The 16,667-nt window shown below is 44.9% G+C and overlaps 1 protein-coding gene across 1 annotated transcript in view; it reads right to left on the bottom strand.

Annotated features, from left to right (window-relative positions):
• Positions 1 to 15,656, bottom strand: part of GPAT4 (glycerol-3-phosphate acyltransferase 4) — a 34,351-nt gene extending 18,695 nt beyond the window's left edge. Inside the window, exons 1-2 of the mRNA XM_059384430.1 lie at positions 15,549 to 15,656; positions 2,208 to 3,214 (exon numbers count right to left, since the gene is read on the bottom strand). Coding sequence (XP_059240413.1) covers positions 2,208 to 2,372 — 165 coding nt within the window. The 5' untranslated portion in view covers positions 2,373 to 3,214; positions 15,549 to 15,656. The remainder of the gene's footprint in view (positions 1 to 2,207; positions 3,215 to 15,548) is intronic.
• Positions 15,657 to 16,667: the final 1,011 nt, after the last annotated feature.

The following is a 16,667-nucleotide window of genomic DNA, read 5'->3' as shown; positions in this document are numbered from 1 at the left end:
CGTGCACATCCATCACCTGGATCTTGCGGAAATGCAGATTCTAATTTAGCAGGTGTGGAGTGGGCCCAAACTTCCATTTCTAACCTGCTCTTAGGTGAAACTCAAGCTGTATCCATACTACTCTCCAAGAAGCAAGTAACTAGATAACCTCAGAGACCATCTGCAGGGCTCAAAAATCAAACAATCGACAACAGTACTCAGACACAAACACGTACACTCTAGCAGCACTACTGACAATAGCCAGAAGGTACAAACATGCCAAGCCACCTCCCCTGGTGCAGGAATGGATAAACAAACCATGGTACAGAAACACAGTGGAATATTATTCAGCCATTAAAAAAACAGAAGTACTGGAATACATTATAATGTGGATGAATCTCAAAAAGACGTTAACTAGAAGAAGGCAACCACAAGAGAGGGCAACCACAAGAGAGCACATCTGCTAGAACTCCACGAATACGGACTGTCCAGCACAGGCAAATCCAGAGCTGGAACATAAACTCATGGTGGCTGGAGCATGGGACAATGGAGGACAGTTGCTTCATGGGTGTGGGGTTTCCCCTGCAGAGATGAAGGTGTCAGGGAACTCAGCAGAGGTGATGGCTGTACAACACTGTGAATGTAATAAATGCCACTCTTACATGTGACAGAACATTCTTACAGGAGTATTAAATACCAAAGCCCAATATTCAATAATACCCAATAAAAAACAGTTACCACTATAAAGTAACATTTCTAGAACTCAATCATTCAGTCTCTGTTTTCTCACTGACAAAATGTAGATACCCTATCCACTGAAGAATTATAAGGAACCAAAGGAAAATGAATGAATTTATTCTGAACCATAAGATACTATATGAACAAATAACTTCTTAAATTTTTTGTTTTCTCAAATTATATATGGTCTCAGCTATGAAAAAGAATACCTGAGGATTTGGTGACAACTGAAAACAGATACTGCTAATAAAGTACCAACTTTCTGGATAGATATTAAAAGTCCTGTGGCAAAGATCAACTTCCAGAAATAGTTCCTTTACACTGTGGACTGTTTTGTTGAGGGTATCATTAGCTACTTCTGACATATGTTAAGAAGTTAATTGTCCTCCTGTATCTTTAAGAAAATCAAACAATTCATCAAATGCCCTGCCCCGTTATCTTTCATCTGAAATGCAGGAACCTATTTAAAATATTTAAGTCTAAAAAGAGAAAAAAGTCTCTCCCAAACCTATTAGTGAGGGAATATGTGAGCAGCAGCTCTGTGTTTCATTATTTGCTACATAAGATAAGGCAGAGTCTGGCAATGATTTTTTCTTAAATGCTAAGCCCCTCTCTTTGAAGGTATGGAGTTATGGAATAGGTTCTTTTGCTTGGAAGAATCAAGCATACATACAAGTACCTTACCTTGGAAAGAAAAGGTCTGTTAAATGCTTTCACAGGTACACATTTCTCTGTATGCAATAAAGAGATAATCTTTCAAATAAGAAAAAAACTTTGCTGGGGCACCTGGGTGGCTCAGTCCATTAAACATCTACTCTGGCTCAGGTCATGATCCCAGAGTCCTGGGATTGAGCCCCACATTGCGGAGGGTGGGGGGTATCCCTGCTCAGCGGTGAGTCTGCTTCTCCCTCTCCCTCTGCCTGCTGCTCTGCCTACTTGTGCCTCTTTCTCTCCATCAAAAAGATAAATAAATAACCTTAAAGAAAGGGACGCCTGGGTGGCTCAGTTGGTTGGACGACTGCCTTTGGCTCAGGTCATGATCCTAGAGTCCCGGGATCGAGTCCCGCATCGGACTCCCAGCTCCATGGGGAGTCTGCTTCTCTCTCTGACCTTCTCCTCGTTCATGCTCTCTCTCAATTAAATAAATAAAATCTTTTTTTTTTTTTAAGATTTTATTTATTTATTTGACAGACAGAGATCACAAGTAGGCAGAGAGGCAGGCAGAGAGAGAGAGAGAGGGAAGCAGGCTTCCTGCGGAGCAGAGAGCCCGATGCGGGGCTCGATCCCAGGACCCTGAGATCATGACCCGAGCCGAAGGCAGCAGCCCAAACCACTGAGCCACCCAGGCGCCCCTAAATAAATAAAATCTTAAAAATAAATAAAAAACCTTAAAGAAAAAAAAAAAAAAAAAAAGAAAGAAAAACTCTTTACTAATAACAGTATTTCTCCCCTCCTCTGTGAAGCAACCATTTGTAAATAGTAAAACTTACCGCAAAGATTTTTAACAAAGTTTTCATGTAGAGCTTTCGGATGCCAAAGGAGACCCCAAAAATGGCAGGGACTATGATGAAAACGAGGAGGAGGGTGAAGAGGACAGTCAGGGAGATGCCCAGAAGGTTGACAATCAGGCTATCAAAAGGCAGCAACAGGAACATGGTGGAGGATCCAGGCAAGGCCAGTGCCCTCCCCCGAGAACAAACCACCGTCTTCCGATGGTCCCGTCAGACAGCACCAGCCTGGGAAAGAAAGCAAGTCCCCATAGGATAGCAAACCCCGTTCCAAGTCACATTATTTGACTGCCTACAGGCAGAAGGACAGTAAAAAAGGCCACAGGAGGCAGCCCGAAAATGCCAGCTCTCCCAGAATTGATGGACTTTGGAAGTGAATGAGGCAGGACCAATCTTCAGTACAAGCATCCGAGTCCAGGCAGAGATTGTGTGAAAGTGCGTAGTGAGGGAGGGACCTCTGCTCTGCTACTTCCCGCTCCTTCCAGAAGTTTTACTTTTTCTTTCCTGCTCAAGAGCATTTAACAGATAAATCTGTCCTGAAGATCTGTCATTGCCAGAAGTACCAAGAAGAGTTCAACTTGGTGCCAGAATAATCCTGATAACTTTTGTGGGGGCGGGGGGGTGGGGTGACTGCTGGCTCTTCACACAGAAGGCTACCGAACTTGAATATGTGGAAATTAAATAATTATTTTACTTAAAACTCCTTCATAAGCTGAAAACTGTGTTCATTGTAGAGAGTTCACATCTGGCCCCATTCTTCCTCTCGAGAGGCTCCTGGTGCGTGCTGCTTCCAGGACCCTCCAACTTGGAGAGCTACAGTCTTTGCCAGCAGGACACAGATGCTGGCACAGAATGTCTCATGCTGCCTGCGTTGAGTGTAACTCCAGACGTGTCTGGCATTGGTTTCCTCTGGATATTCTTCTCCCTAAGGCCCCCTTCTCAGCAGTGACCTGGGTTCTTGGCAAGAAGTTGCTTACATGCTGCCAAAGCTGGGGGTGGAAACAGAAACACCATCAGTCACACAAATCAAGAGGAGAAACATCAATATGCTTTGGAGGTGGGGGGGCCTGTTGTAGAGTAAGCCTAGAGTCATTGCCAGCTTCTCGAGTCATCAAGGTCAAAGGGAGCAGGCACAGCAACAGGTGGCAGACGCAAATGCAGAAAGCAAATGGAGATGTTTCATATGGCTTTAATTCCAACAAATAATCTGTGGCCAACTTTCTGAAGAGAAAATATATGGATATATGCCACATTTTAGAAGTCTGGACAAAAGATACACCATGTATGGATATATACCACGTTTCATTTATACTACAGAAGGAGACCGCCCTCCTACTTGTCCTCAGCTCCCCAGAGTCCTTGTCTGCAGACGCAACCATGTTACCAGCTTCATATTTTTCCCAAGGTATTCTGTGCTGAGGAGGAAATCATAGCTTGCTTTTCTGCTTACCCCTCACCCTGACAACAATAATGACGCCACATTCTGCACACTGTTCTTCAACTCGTGTTTCAGTTTGTGTCTTCAGCTTACCGTGTCTTGGACGAATACTCCATCAGCACATGCAGAGCTCCCTCACTCTCTCCAGGTGCACAGTTCTCAACTTTAAGACTATATGTACCAGAGGGGCACGTGGGTGGCTCAGTTGGTTAAGTGAGCAACCCTGGTTTCGGCTCCGGTTGTGATCTTAGGGTCATGGGACTGAACACTGCAACAGAGTCTATGCTTAGCAGGGATTCTGCTTAAGAGTCTCTCTCCCTCTGACCCTCCCCATTTGCATGGATGCCTGCACTCTACTCTCTAACAAATAAATTAATTAAAAAAAAAAAAAAGAGAAGAAGTAAGGCAGAAAGACTGTACCATAAGTCAGTTAACTGGTTTCCTGAGGTTGAACACCAATGTTTCCACTTTTTTGTTATTTAAGTAATGTAATGAACAACCCTGTGCATACGTGATTTAGCATACAAAATGCACATGGAAATATAAATATATTTTCAGGATAAAGTCTAGAAATGGAATTGCAGGGGAAAAGGAAACACAGTTATAATTTTATAAGATGTTATCACACTTTCTACATGTTGATTAAACTCCAGCTGTCTATCTCCCACACTGGTCACTCTTTTTTGTTTTAAAGACTATTTTCCTTAGAACAGTTTGGGTTTCACAGCAAAACTAAATGGAAGATAGATTTCCCACATACCCCCATCCCTAACATGACTAACATATGTATAGTCACCCCATTATCAAGAGCTGCACCAGAAGGGTACATTTGTTACAAGTGTTGACAAACCTATACTGACACATCAGAGTCACCCAAAGTCCACAGCTTACATCAGGGCTCACCCTTGGTGCTGCACATTTTAGAAGTCTGGACAAAAGTAAAATGACATGTATCCACCAGGATAGTATCGTTTAGTATTTTCATTGCCCTAAAAATCCCCTGGGCTCTGATTATTCATTCCCCCCTTTCCTGAGGCCCTACCCTGGCCACCACTGCTCTTTTACTGTCTGGGTAGTTTTGCCTTTTCCCGAATGTCTTACAATTGGGAGTCGAATTTTCAGATTGGCTTTTTCCACTTAATACAGCCACTCATGAACTCCACTATTTTAAATATCTTACAAAAGCATTTCAATTTTATATTACTTATCCCTAACCACAAGTTACCAATGCAAGTCCTGCACTTGGGAAAGTCCTTTCAAATCTCTGGCAAACACTGCAGCTTCACACCAATCATCTTCTGGCTCAGTTCCTACACATTCAGAAGGTCAAGAAATTGAACAAATAAGTAGGTTACTACCTTTACCTTAAATTTTGTCCAGTGACTTTTTAGAACTCTTAGAGGCCTTTCATAGGTTCTTTTATAACCTGCCAACGGTATTACTTCCATTTTATCAATTAGGAAATGAAGACAGAGAGAGACAGATCTAGTTCTTCAGACTCCTAACCCAGTACTGCTCCCATTACATACCCACATATTTCATGATTAAATCAAAAGGACAAAGTATTTCGTGGCACTGAGTCACAAACAGTAGTTCCTGTTTTGGATCCTCCAGTTCTTCCACATTCACATGGTCACCACCACTGCTAACTTTTACCGCATGCTAACAACACCACAGAGCCTGAGCTCACATGGCAAACATTTTCCATATCTGACCTCACCTAAGTCTCACAACCCTATGGTGGAGTTTTACTACCACTGCTATCTGACACAGGGCAAAACCGAGGCTTAGAGGATTAAGTATGTTACCCAGAATGACACGGCTACTAAGTAGCAGAGCAGGAATCTGGAGCAGGGGCTCTGTCTCAGTCCCTGCTCTTTAATCAGTATGCCCTCCTAGCTCTCAAACTACCCTGGAATAAATTAACACTTCCTTTGTGCCAGGCCTGGTCTACAGAACTTTCTGTGGTCAGGGAAAAACCACAAGGCCAAACTGGATTCATGTATCAGAATTTGGTGTTCTCAGAATCCCAGGTACAAACCTGCTCTTTTATATAAACTGGCCAAACTGACTCCACATGCCAGATTTCTAACAACAACCCAGCAGAGGTTGAGGAAATTAGAAATATTCCTGATTAATTTGCTGAGTCACTGTATTCTTTAAACCTAATTCCTCGGGGCGCCTGAGTGGCTCAGTGGGTTAAAGCCTCTGCCTTCAGCTCAGGTCATGATCTCAGGGTCCTGGGATCGAGCCCCGCATCGGGCTCTTTGCTCAGCAGGGAGCCTGCTTTCCTTCCTCTCTCTGCCTGCCTCTCTGCCTACTTGTGATCTCTCTCTGTCAAATAAATAAAAATAAAATATTTAAAAAAAAAATAAATAAACCTAATTCCTGCCTAAGTGTAGGGCCACATCTCTTTCCCTCTTCGGTCCCTGTCTCCCTTGTCCAGCATTCCCCTGGGAAAGCAGCAGCAAAATCCCTCCGTCCCACTGGCCATGGTTACCCTGAGTTTCATGGACACAAGGTGACAGACACTAGGGTCACTGTGACTTCCCATCCAAGAGTTTAGATCTCTTTTCTTTGAATCACAATCAACTGACAATTCCCAAGGTTATTCTGGGTTCATGTCCCCAAACATTGAACACATTTAGCAATAAACTAATTTCTTCACTTAGTTCAAGGGTTGGAGAACCAGGGCCTGTGGGGCAAATCTGGCTTTGGCCTGTTTTTCTAAGACTCGCAAGCTAGGAATGGTTTTTGTATCTTTAAAGAATTGTAAAAAAACAAAGAATAATTTGTGACAGAGACCACGGCCAGCAAAGCCTAAAATACTTCCTATCTGACCCTAGAGTTTGCCAACCCATGACCCAGCCACTCTTTTCCCCCTGACCCAGAGGCACTCCCCTCTATGGTCCTGCCCACCCCTTGAGCTCATGTTTGTGAGTGCCAGACTTCAGAACAAAGAGAATAGTCACTTAGCCAAACAAGTTATCTGGCCAACGCTGAACAATCCTCACATAAATTCTTAGAAGTAAAGAGAAAAAGCAAGCAAACTGCAGTTATCAAACAGAGTTCCCAACATCTTGCTGGATTAGCAGAGCAGCCACTGAAACCAGAAGACTGCTGTCTTAGGCCCCTTTAACACAAACTTTGATATCTGGAAATAATATCAGAAAATTAGTCATGGCAGAGCTCGACCACACCACAATTTCCAGATAATTGTGGATAAATTATCTGGATAATTTCACTTAGAATAATCTCACTTAGGAAAGGCTATCCCTTTGCTTCAAATAAATATGACTCCATAACCATGAGGTAGTATTTGCTCATTTCTCTTAATTTCCACAGCTTTCAGCCAAACTCACACAGAGTTATTTGCACCAAAGTACCCCTAACAGCCCAAAGGGTCCAGAGAAAAACCCAAGAACCAAGTAGTTATGAGCCTCTCAGAAGACACAACCCACCACTAGCTAAACTCTTCAGCCCACTGAATGGCAAATGGGGCCTTTAGGCTTTAGGCCCCCAAATGACCCAATTTCTAGTGTTCCTCAGTTCTCAGAGTGACAAGTTCATTCATTCAACATATATTCACTGGGCACATAATATATGCCACACATTAGGTCAGGTGGTATTTAGAGGTGAGCAAATATGCCTAGAAACAGGTGTTAAGCAAATAAGCATACACAAAATTTCACACTTTGATGATTGTTAGCAAGAAAAACAGGATCCTGGAAGAGAAAATAACAGAGGGAACTTCATTTATATCAGCTCATTTAAACCAATTCTGACCCAATCACAAGACAAGGACATTTATGATTCTAACTACAGAACCAAATACAGCTGACCCTTGAACAGCAATACAGGTATGAATTGTGCAGGTCCACTTACATATGGATTTTTTGGAAAAATATAGTGCCATAAATGTATTTTCTCTTATGATTTTATTTAAAGATTTTATTTATTTATTTGACAGAGAGATCACAAGTAGGCAGAGAGGCAGGCAGAGAGGGGGAAGCAGGCTCCCTGCTGAGCAGAGACCCGGATGTGGGGCTCAATCCCAAGACCCTGAGATCATGACCTGAGCCAAAGGCAGAGGCTTAACCCACAGAGCCACCGAGGCCCTCCCACTTCCTTATGATTTTTTAAAAATGTTATTTATTTGAGACAGAATCTGTGCATGCACACGCGAGAGAGGGAGCAGAGGGGGAGGGAGAGGAAAAGGGAGAGAATCTCAAGCAGACTCCATGCTCAGGGCAGAGCCCAGAGCAGGGCTAGATCTTACAACTCTGAGATCATTACCCGAGCATAAACCAAGAGCTGGGGGTAGAGGTGGGGCGGCTGGGTGGCTCAGTCGTTGGGTGTCTGACTTTGGCTTGTGTCATGATCCCAGGGTCCTGGGATCAAGCCCCACATCAGGCTCCTTCTCCCACTCCCCCTGCTTGTATTCCCTCTCTCTGTCAAATAAATAAATACAATCTTTAAAAAAAAGAAAAGAAAAGAAAAGAAAAGAAAAGAAAAGAAAAGAAAAGAAACTAAAAGACGGACACTTAACAAACCAAATGAGCCACCCAGGCTCCCCTCATTATGATTTACCGTGGGACAACCATGACCTAAGCCAAAGGCAGCTGCTTCACGACTGAGCCACCCAGGCCCCCGGGCCATCAGAATTTTAATACACACAACCTCAGCTCCAGAAATTCTACCTCTAAAAATGTATCTTAAATTAGATTAAAAAAAGATAAATCAGAGGGGTGCCTGGATGGCTTAGTCAGCTGACCATTCAACTCCTGATTTTGGCTCAGGTCATGATCTCAGGGTCATGATCTCCACCGTGGGTGTGGAGCCTGCTTAAGATTCTCTCTCTTCTTCTCTCTGGCCCCCTCCTGCTTGCATACTCTCTCTCTAAACAAAAAACAAAGAAACAAAAAAACCTCATAGATTAGAGCAGTAGTTTTCAACCAGGAGCCATTTGCCCCCTAACCTCTCCCTCAACACTCTCCCCACCATTTGGTAATGTCTGCAGACCTTTTAGTTGTCAGGACTTGGGACCGAGAGCTACCGGCAATGAGTACAAAGACGACAGGATATTGCTAAACATCCTGTAATACGTAGGTCACCTCTGGCAGCGAAGAATTACTCGGCCCCAAATGACAAGGGTGCTGAGGCTGAGAAACCCTGTACTGATGCATATATAAGATGATGTGTGTGCACATTTTCTGACTGCAGCACTGTCTATAATAGCCAAGGAAACATCACCGGCCACAATCAACAGAAGATACAATGGAATGCTATTCATCTGTTAAATGAAAAAAGAATTTACTTGTGCACTGATAAACAATCTACCAGTTAGATGCCAAACAATGCCCCCAGTAAATACCAACTGAGAGGGAGGAAAAGGAAAAATATATACAGTTTATATGTATTTGCAAAGATACAGATCTCTGGAAAGATACAAAAATGGCTATAGTTGCTGCCTCTAGGAGTGTAAGGGAGAGGTCACTTTATCTTTTTGCTACCTTTAAAATCTTATTTACCATTTTGAATAGGTAACAGTGCTGAGTGAACTGAATGTCAAGTGTATCAGAGTAGTGGAGTAGAAGAAATTTGCTTGAATGGAAAGCCCTTGCTTCGGAGGAAGTATACAGTGTTTCCAAGGGAACAGGGCAGCACTCAGAGCTACTAGGCTGAAGTGAATCTGAAGCGCTAAAAAAACCAAGACTAAAGACAGAGCTGACATCGATCCTAGATAAAATAAATGGTTCAAGACCAAGTCAAGATACAGTAAGCTAAAGGATAACTCAACTCACCAGAAAGAAGACAGTAATACAGTCAGTTCTGGGGTCTTCGTCTTAACTAAGTCACTGACCTTACATAACTTTCCCCTTGCCTACAAAGGACTAACCCAACTTGGAACCGGGTAATAAGAAACCTGGTACCAAGATCCCCCAAAGCAACATGAAGTCTCCAGAGCTGGAAAAGAAAAAAACAGACAAAGGTCACAGGATATTTGGTTCTGGGGTCAATCAGCCTAAGAAAGGACAATTTGACTTACTGGAGTTTTAAGACCCACGACATTTCATTACCTGACCTGAGTGCTGCTCTGAGAGCTCCACATATGTAATTGGAAGCAACTTTCTGGACTTTTATTTACTTTTTAACTTTTTTCTGTCTGGCTTATTTCACTCAGCATAATTACTCTGAGAGTCCTTCATGTTGCTGCACAGGTCACGAGTTCATTCCTTTTTACTGCTGAGCGGGAGTCCAATGTATAGGTACACCACATTCGCGTACGCATTCACCTACTGACCAACAACTGGACTGTTCCAGTTTGGAACTGTTACGAATAAAGCTGCTATCTATAAGTCTTTACACAGACAAACAGTTTAATTTCTCTTGGGTAAATAAATACCTAGGAGTGTACTGATGGGAGCCTAAAGCAGGTGTATGTTTACCTGCCAAACTGCTTTCTTTCTTTTCTTTCAACGATTTTATTTATCTGTCAGAGAAAGCGCAGAAGCCCGGGGAGTGGCAGGCAGAGGGTGAAGCGGGCTTCCTGTTGAGCAAGGAGCCCAGGCAGGACTCTGCCGGACTGGATCTCAGCAGCCCAGGGTGGTGAACTGAGCCTAAGGCAGACTTAACTGAGCCTCCAAGGCATCCCGCCAAACTGCTTTCTAAAGGGTTGTACCAACATTTTGCATCCTCACCAGCAAAGTACACAAGTTCTATTCGCTCTACAACCTCACCACCACTTGACAGGATCAGTCTTTTTAATTTTAGACACACGAATTGATGTGAAGTGGCAGCTCATAGTTTTAATTTGCATTTCCCCAGTGACCAATGATACTGAATATCTTTTGTGCTTATTCACTATCTGTCTATCTTCTTTGGTGAAGTGTTCAAATCTTTACCCATTTTTTATTAGGTTATTTTATTAGTTTTGCTACTGGTTGTTTTTTAAAAATCAAGCTCCCCACCCCACCCCCAACTAAATAGTGTTATTTTAAAATGAGAGAGCATTATTCCTGGCCTATACACTTTAAAATGGTCAAGATGGTTAGAGAGAGAGAGAGAGAAGATTGATCCCACAGACCCCCCCCCCCAAAAAAGGACAAGAAAGCATTTCATCACAAAGGTACAAAATTTGTGGACCATCAGACTTCTCTATTCAACTTGCTACAAACTTGAAGCAATCCTAATTATGCAGAGAAAAATCACTAAGACATGAAACAAAAAAAAAACAATGATCACAACCACAAACTATTGTAACCTCAGAATTGAGTATTACTAAGAACCTAAAATCCTCCTTTATCTTTATGCTCAGCTGACAGTGACTCCGTGTTGTCCAACACAGCAGCCACTAATCACATATAACTCGTGAGCACCTGAAATGTGGGTAGTCCAAATTGAAATATGTTGTAAATGTAAATAAGATACACACTGGATTTAAATGTTCTGTGAAAAACTAAATGTAAAAGACCTCATTAATAATCTGTATCTTGATTACACATTTAAGTGACATTCTGGATAATTTGGGTTAAATAAAATACATGATTAAAATTATTTTCATGTTTCTTTGTACTTTTTTAAAAGTGGCTCTTACATGGGACGCCTGGGTGGCTCAGCTGGTTAAGCGTCTGCCTTCAGCTCAGGTCATGGTCCCACCATTCTGGGATCCAGTCCCACCATCAGGCTCCTTGCTCAGCAAGGAACCGGCTTCTTTCTCTGCCTGCCACTCCCTCTGCTTGTGCGTGTGCGAGCGCTTGACTGTGCTCTCTCTCTGACAAATAAATAAAATCTTTGAGGAAAAAAAATTTTTTAAAAAAAGTAGAGTGCCCAAAGAAACAAGACGATGCCGTGACTGGGTGGCAGATGCATGGGTATGCATATTTTAAAGGAGAGAGAGTACCTTTAAAGGAGTTAGAAGCTTTAGAACATTCCTACAAATTCTAAAATTCAGTGCTCTTCAAAATGTAAAATTATACATACGATGTGTTCTCTATTTCTATTAGTTAACACTGATCAAATATGTTTATTATTTATTTATTTATTTGACAGAGAGACACAGCAAGAGAGGGAACACAAGCAGGGGAGCAGGACAGGGAGAAGCAAGCTTCCTGCTGAGCGGAGAGGCCAATGCAGGGCTCCGATTCCAGGACCCTGGACTGGAATCATGACCTGAGTTGAAGGCAGATGCTTAAAGACTGAGCCACCCAGGCGTCCCTATTTATTTTTATTTAAAGGGGCTCCACACCCAGAGCAGAGCCCAATGCAGGGTTCAAACTCAGGATCCCAAGATCAAGAGTCGGATGCTTAACCAACTAAGCCACCCAGGTGCCCCAGATCTGAAGCGTTTAAAGAAGACCCTAAAAATAAAATATGTGCATTAATAACAAACATAAATATTTTTTCCCTCCGCATTCCTCTGCTGTGTCAAGAAAATGGTCCCATAGAGGAGCTTAGAATTGGAACTCAGGAGTCTCCTTAGTTAAGAGCTCAGGCACAACTTTGTTACTACCTGGTCTGTACATCATTCAGCTTCCCTGGATTTCAATTTCCTCACCAGTTTTTTTGGAATTTTAATTCAAAAGGTCAACAAAAACTTACTATGTTCCTCCTTTTTACAAAGCATCATTCTAATATTGCAGATCTTGGGCTTCTAGTTTATTTGACAGAGAGAGAAATCACAAGCAGGCAGGGAGGCAGGCAGAGAGAGGAGGAAGCAGGCTCTCTGCAGAGAAGAGAGCCGGATGCGGGGCTTGATCCCAGGATGCTGGGATCATGACCCGAGCCGAAGGCAGAGGCTCTAACCCACTGAGCCACCCAGGCACCCCGGGCTTCTAGTTTAAAAGAAGGTGCAATGCACACTCAAAGAGTGCCCAAAGAAACAAGACGATGCCGTGACTGGGTGGCAGATGCATGGGTATGCATATTTTAAAGGAGAGAGAGTACCTTTAAAGGAGTTAGAAGCTTTAGAACATTCCTACAAATTCTAAAATTCAGTGCTCTTCAAGCTATCCTAAGTATTCTGTAGTTTAGTGATACATGGAATTGATGATACTTGATCAAGTCCTCCTTGAGCACAATGATGCAGAAAGAAGTAAATGCCTAGCCATAATGAGGTTCTATTTTATTTGAAGAAACAATTTTGTAGTACAGTTCAATCAGGATCAGATAATCTCTGGCTTCTATCTCCAGAAAGATTTTTAATAAAAGGTAACATTTTGTGATGTTCATACAGATATGAGAAGTGGTTTATTCTTCAGCAGAAACTAGCTACAAGGTTATAATCCTAGCTAACCACTGTACTCTTTCTGATACCACAAACACACACACAAACCCACCCGAGGGGTACCCGGGTGACTCAGTCGGTTAAGTGCTGACTCTTGATTTTTGTTTCAGGTCATGATCTCAGGGTCCTGACGGTAAGGCTCTGTACTTTGTGTGGAGCCTGCTTAAGATTCTTTCCCTCCCCTTCCTCCTCCCTCTCTCCACCCTCCCTCTCTAAAAACAACAAAAACCCCACAAAACCCACACAAAATCATAAAAGTTCTCCCTGCATCCATGTCTGTAGGGTAATGATTTACCAAGACACCCCAATGCTGTTCTCTCAGCACTTAGTTTCATAAGCTGAATGCATGGGACGACCCCTGTATTTAAATCACAAGCTAACAAAAGTAAATCTTGAAAATAATTTACAAACACTTTGTCACATCATATAAACACAACTTAAAAGCAAACTCAATGAACTCTATATACAGAAATTCCTTTGCTCACAGTATTCCTTGGAGGTAAAATATCCTCTCCAATTTTAAGGGTGAAGACTCTTAAACTTCACAGCACAAAGTGTGCTAAGAAATACATACTATGGTTTTGTTAAAAACGAAAACAAAAAAAGGAGAAAAAAAAGAAATGAAAGCAAACACCTAATCCATGTTACATCTAGCTGAGGATTTTTATCTTTTAATGTCAAGAAAGGATGTTTCATAGAAAGGTTCTATTGTTCTGCTATCAAGAGCAAAACCAGGAGTGTATGCCAAATCATTCATTTCCCTTAGCTGCTCTTTCTGAAATAGCTGTGAATGTTATCTCCATCTTTTCAAGTTCGTAATTATTCTCAGCTGGTATTCCCCTTCTAAGGTCACACTTTTCCCATGTTTACTAAAACTGGGATTAGAATTTCTCATTTGTCCCATATATGACATAAGAAATATTTTAAGACATATCCCCTAATTTCATTATTCCAGAAATTGATGGAAAAGTTCCTATTAACCCATCCAAACCTTTCATTGTTAGAGCCCTTCCACACACTTCCCTTTCCTAAAAGAAACAACATAAAGGCAGTATTAGGAGAAAGAAGAGTGAATGTGGAGTTGGGCAAGGTTTCCAGCCTCAGTTGGACTCTTATTCCTAGTGATCCGGACAAGTCACCAAACCCTTAGGACCCTGAGGGTGCATCAAAAGTGAAAAAGGAAGATGACCTGGAAGTTCTCACTGACATCTGACAGACTTTTTCTTTCAACCTGTCCTCTAGTACCTTGATCATTTTAGGTGCTCTCTTCCCGCCCTTCTTCAATGTTATTACAGATTTCTTAAAGAAATTCGAATAGTAGACTTTGTCCCAGAAAAGTACGTTATGACTTTACACAGTACGATCTTTATTTTGAATCTCAAGCTACTGTTGACATCAAGGACTTATCCCAGAGCTTAGAGGAGGGGGAAATGGATGGGAGAGGCTTAACCTGAAAATCAGTCGTTGAGGCTGGATGCTGCTACATGCTGGCTTACTATTTTATCTCTTTTTGTATATCTGAATCTCCATAATACAAGGTTGGCAGAAAGGGGAAAAACAAACACAAACCACTATCAAGTGAGGAAAGAATACCAGACTGGCATTTATGATGCCTGTTATGATCATGACTATGTCTTTGGCACAGGGATAACCGCTTTCCCACCATCTCCCTTGGGTTGGGACAGTATCTACAGGAGATGAAACTGAGCAGAGGCACGCAGGGTTCAGTCAAAATTAAGGAAAATGAGCCAAAAAGGAAATGCTCTCAAGGAGGTTATCGCTGGGCAGACCCGTGGCCCCGCCGGCAGGAGCGGTGCAGTATGGAGCTTATTTCTAGAGCGATGCATGTGTTCCGCGGAGTCGATTTTCCCTAACTTCGAAACTGCCGAAGTTAAAACCCTCCATGAACCAGAAGGGAGAACATCAACAAGACCCTCTGGAAGGACGCCTTGCAGGGCGCCGTATCGAGACGGGAAGGCGAAGGGTTTCGGGGTTAAATTCAAGAAAAAAAATGGGTTCCTCTGGAGAAGCAGCGAGGCCCCTCTACATCCCAGGGAAGCCGAAGGACAGAAAGAAATTACAGGTGAAGCGCCTCCTCGTGATCCCCGGTGCCCCCTCGGCCGTCCCAAGCTCCCCGCCTCCACGCTCGGGGACGACGCGCGGCGGAGCACCCGGGATGCGGGAGAAGCGCGGGGCGCCCGTGCGGCGCGGGGCCCCCGTGCGGCGCGGGGCCACCCTGAGCAGGGAGTGGCAGGAGCGCCCGGCACCGGCCTCCGGGAGTGCGGGGCGCGGGGCTCCGGCCGCTGCGGCGGGACCGGAGCGCGGCGGAGCCGGAGCGCGGCGGGACCGAGCGCGGCGCGGCTAACGCTCGCCGGGGAGGGGCGCGGACGGTTCCACTGCGGCCGAGGGGCGGACCGCTCCGACAGGCCGGGAAACCCCGGGAAGCGGCGATGGTGTCTCCTGACGCCGGAGCGGCGCAGGGAGGGGGTTCCCAGCCCGCAGGCCGCTCGCGGGGTGCCTGGCCCCGAACCCCCCGGCCCGCAGTCGGCTCCCCTGGGGCCTGTGACCTTCAGGCCGGCGGGAACCCGGTCATACTCACCGGCCGTGAGGCTCCGAATCTCCCAATCCCTCCGCGGACGATCCCTCCCGCCCTTGGCCACCGCCGCCGGCCGAGGCGTGCGTAAAGACGTGCGCGCGCCCGCCCTTTGTCTACGCCGCTTTGACGTGACCCCTCGCGTCCCATCCCCACCCCTCCCTCCGTTTAATCTCTCGCCCGGCGCCGGGCGCGCGCCGGGCGGGGACCCCCCCCCCCGCGGGGCGGGGCGCCGCGGCCCCCGCCCCCGGGCGGGCGCGCCTAGGACGGATCGAGGCGCCCCCTGGCGGGCGAGGAGCCGGTACCTCGGGCAGGCCGGGCGCCGCAGAGGCTGATACTGTGCTTCCAGGGCGCTGGGCTCCTGCCCCTCACCGTGGCGCGCGTCCCGGGGATTCCTGCTCTGATAAGGTGGGGCGCTCCCTAAAGAGGGGTCTCCACGTTTCTGAGCTGTGCCCGGGCCCGAATACGGGGTACTTCCCCCAGCGTACACTCGTGTAGGTTCTAGAGAGGGTGGGATCAGTCCGGATCAGCGAGAAAGGCTTGAGTCCCTAAATTATCTTGTCATCTTGGGGCAGCTGTGAGCGCGCAGTGAGATACAGTTCTGCACGTAAAGAACCTAGCTCAAGGCCTGGCGCGTTCAAGAAACATTAGCTGCCATCACGTCGCCGTCGCTGACACCACCGTCACCACCATCTTCGAAACCACCCTCATCATCGCCGAGTCTCATTGGTCTTGCTAATGAAGCCAGGGAGTGCGGGGGGTTTGTGGAACTTTCCAATGGATCTCTTGCTGAAGTCCAGCTGGTGACTGCCGGAGTTTGCCTGTGTATTTCTCACCAGCACTTCAGGCTTCAAACGCCTAACCCAAGAACCCAAGTTTATCATCTTCCCTCAAATGGATTCTCCTTAGGAAAAAAATCAGCCCTTCCCCTTGTTCGTTCTTTCTTTCTTTCTTTCTTTCTTTCTTTCTTTCTTTCTTTCTTTGACAGAGAGAGATGACAAGCAGGCAGAGAGAGGCAGGCAGAGAGAGAGGAGGAAGCAGGCTCCCTGCTGAGCAGAGAGCCCGATGCGGGGCGGGGCTCGATCCCAAGACCCTGCGATCATGACCTGAGCGGAAGGCAGCGGC

The sequence above is a fragment of the Mustela nigripes genome, chromosome 18 (assembly GCF_022355385.1).
Source record: "Mustela nigripes isolate SB6536 chromosome 18, MUSNIG.SB6536, whole genome shotgun sequence".
NCBI classification, from domain to species: domain Eukaryota; kingdom Metazoa; phylum Chordata; class Mammalia; order Carnivora; family Mustelidae; genus Mustela; species Mustela nigripes.
This window is presented reverse-complemented; position numbering and strand designations above follow the sequence as displayed.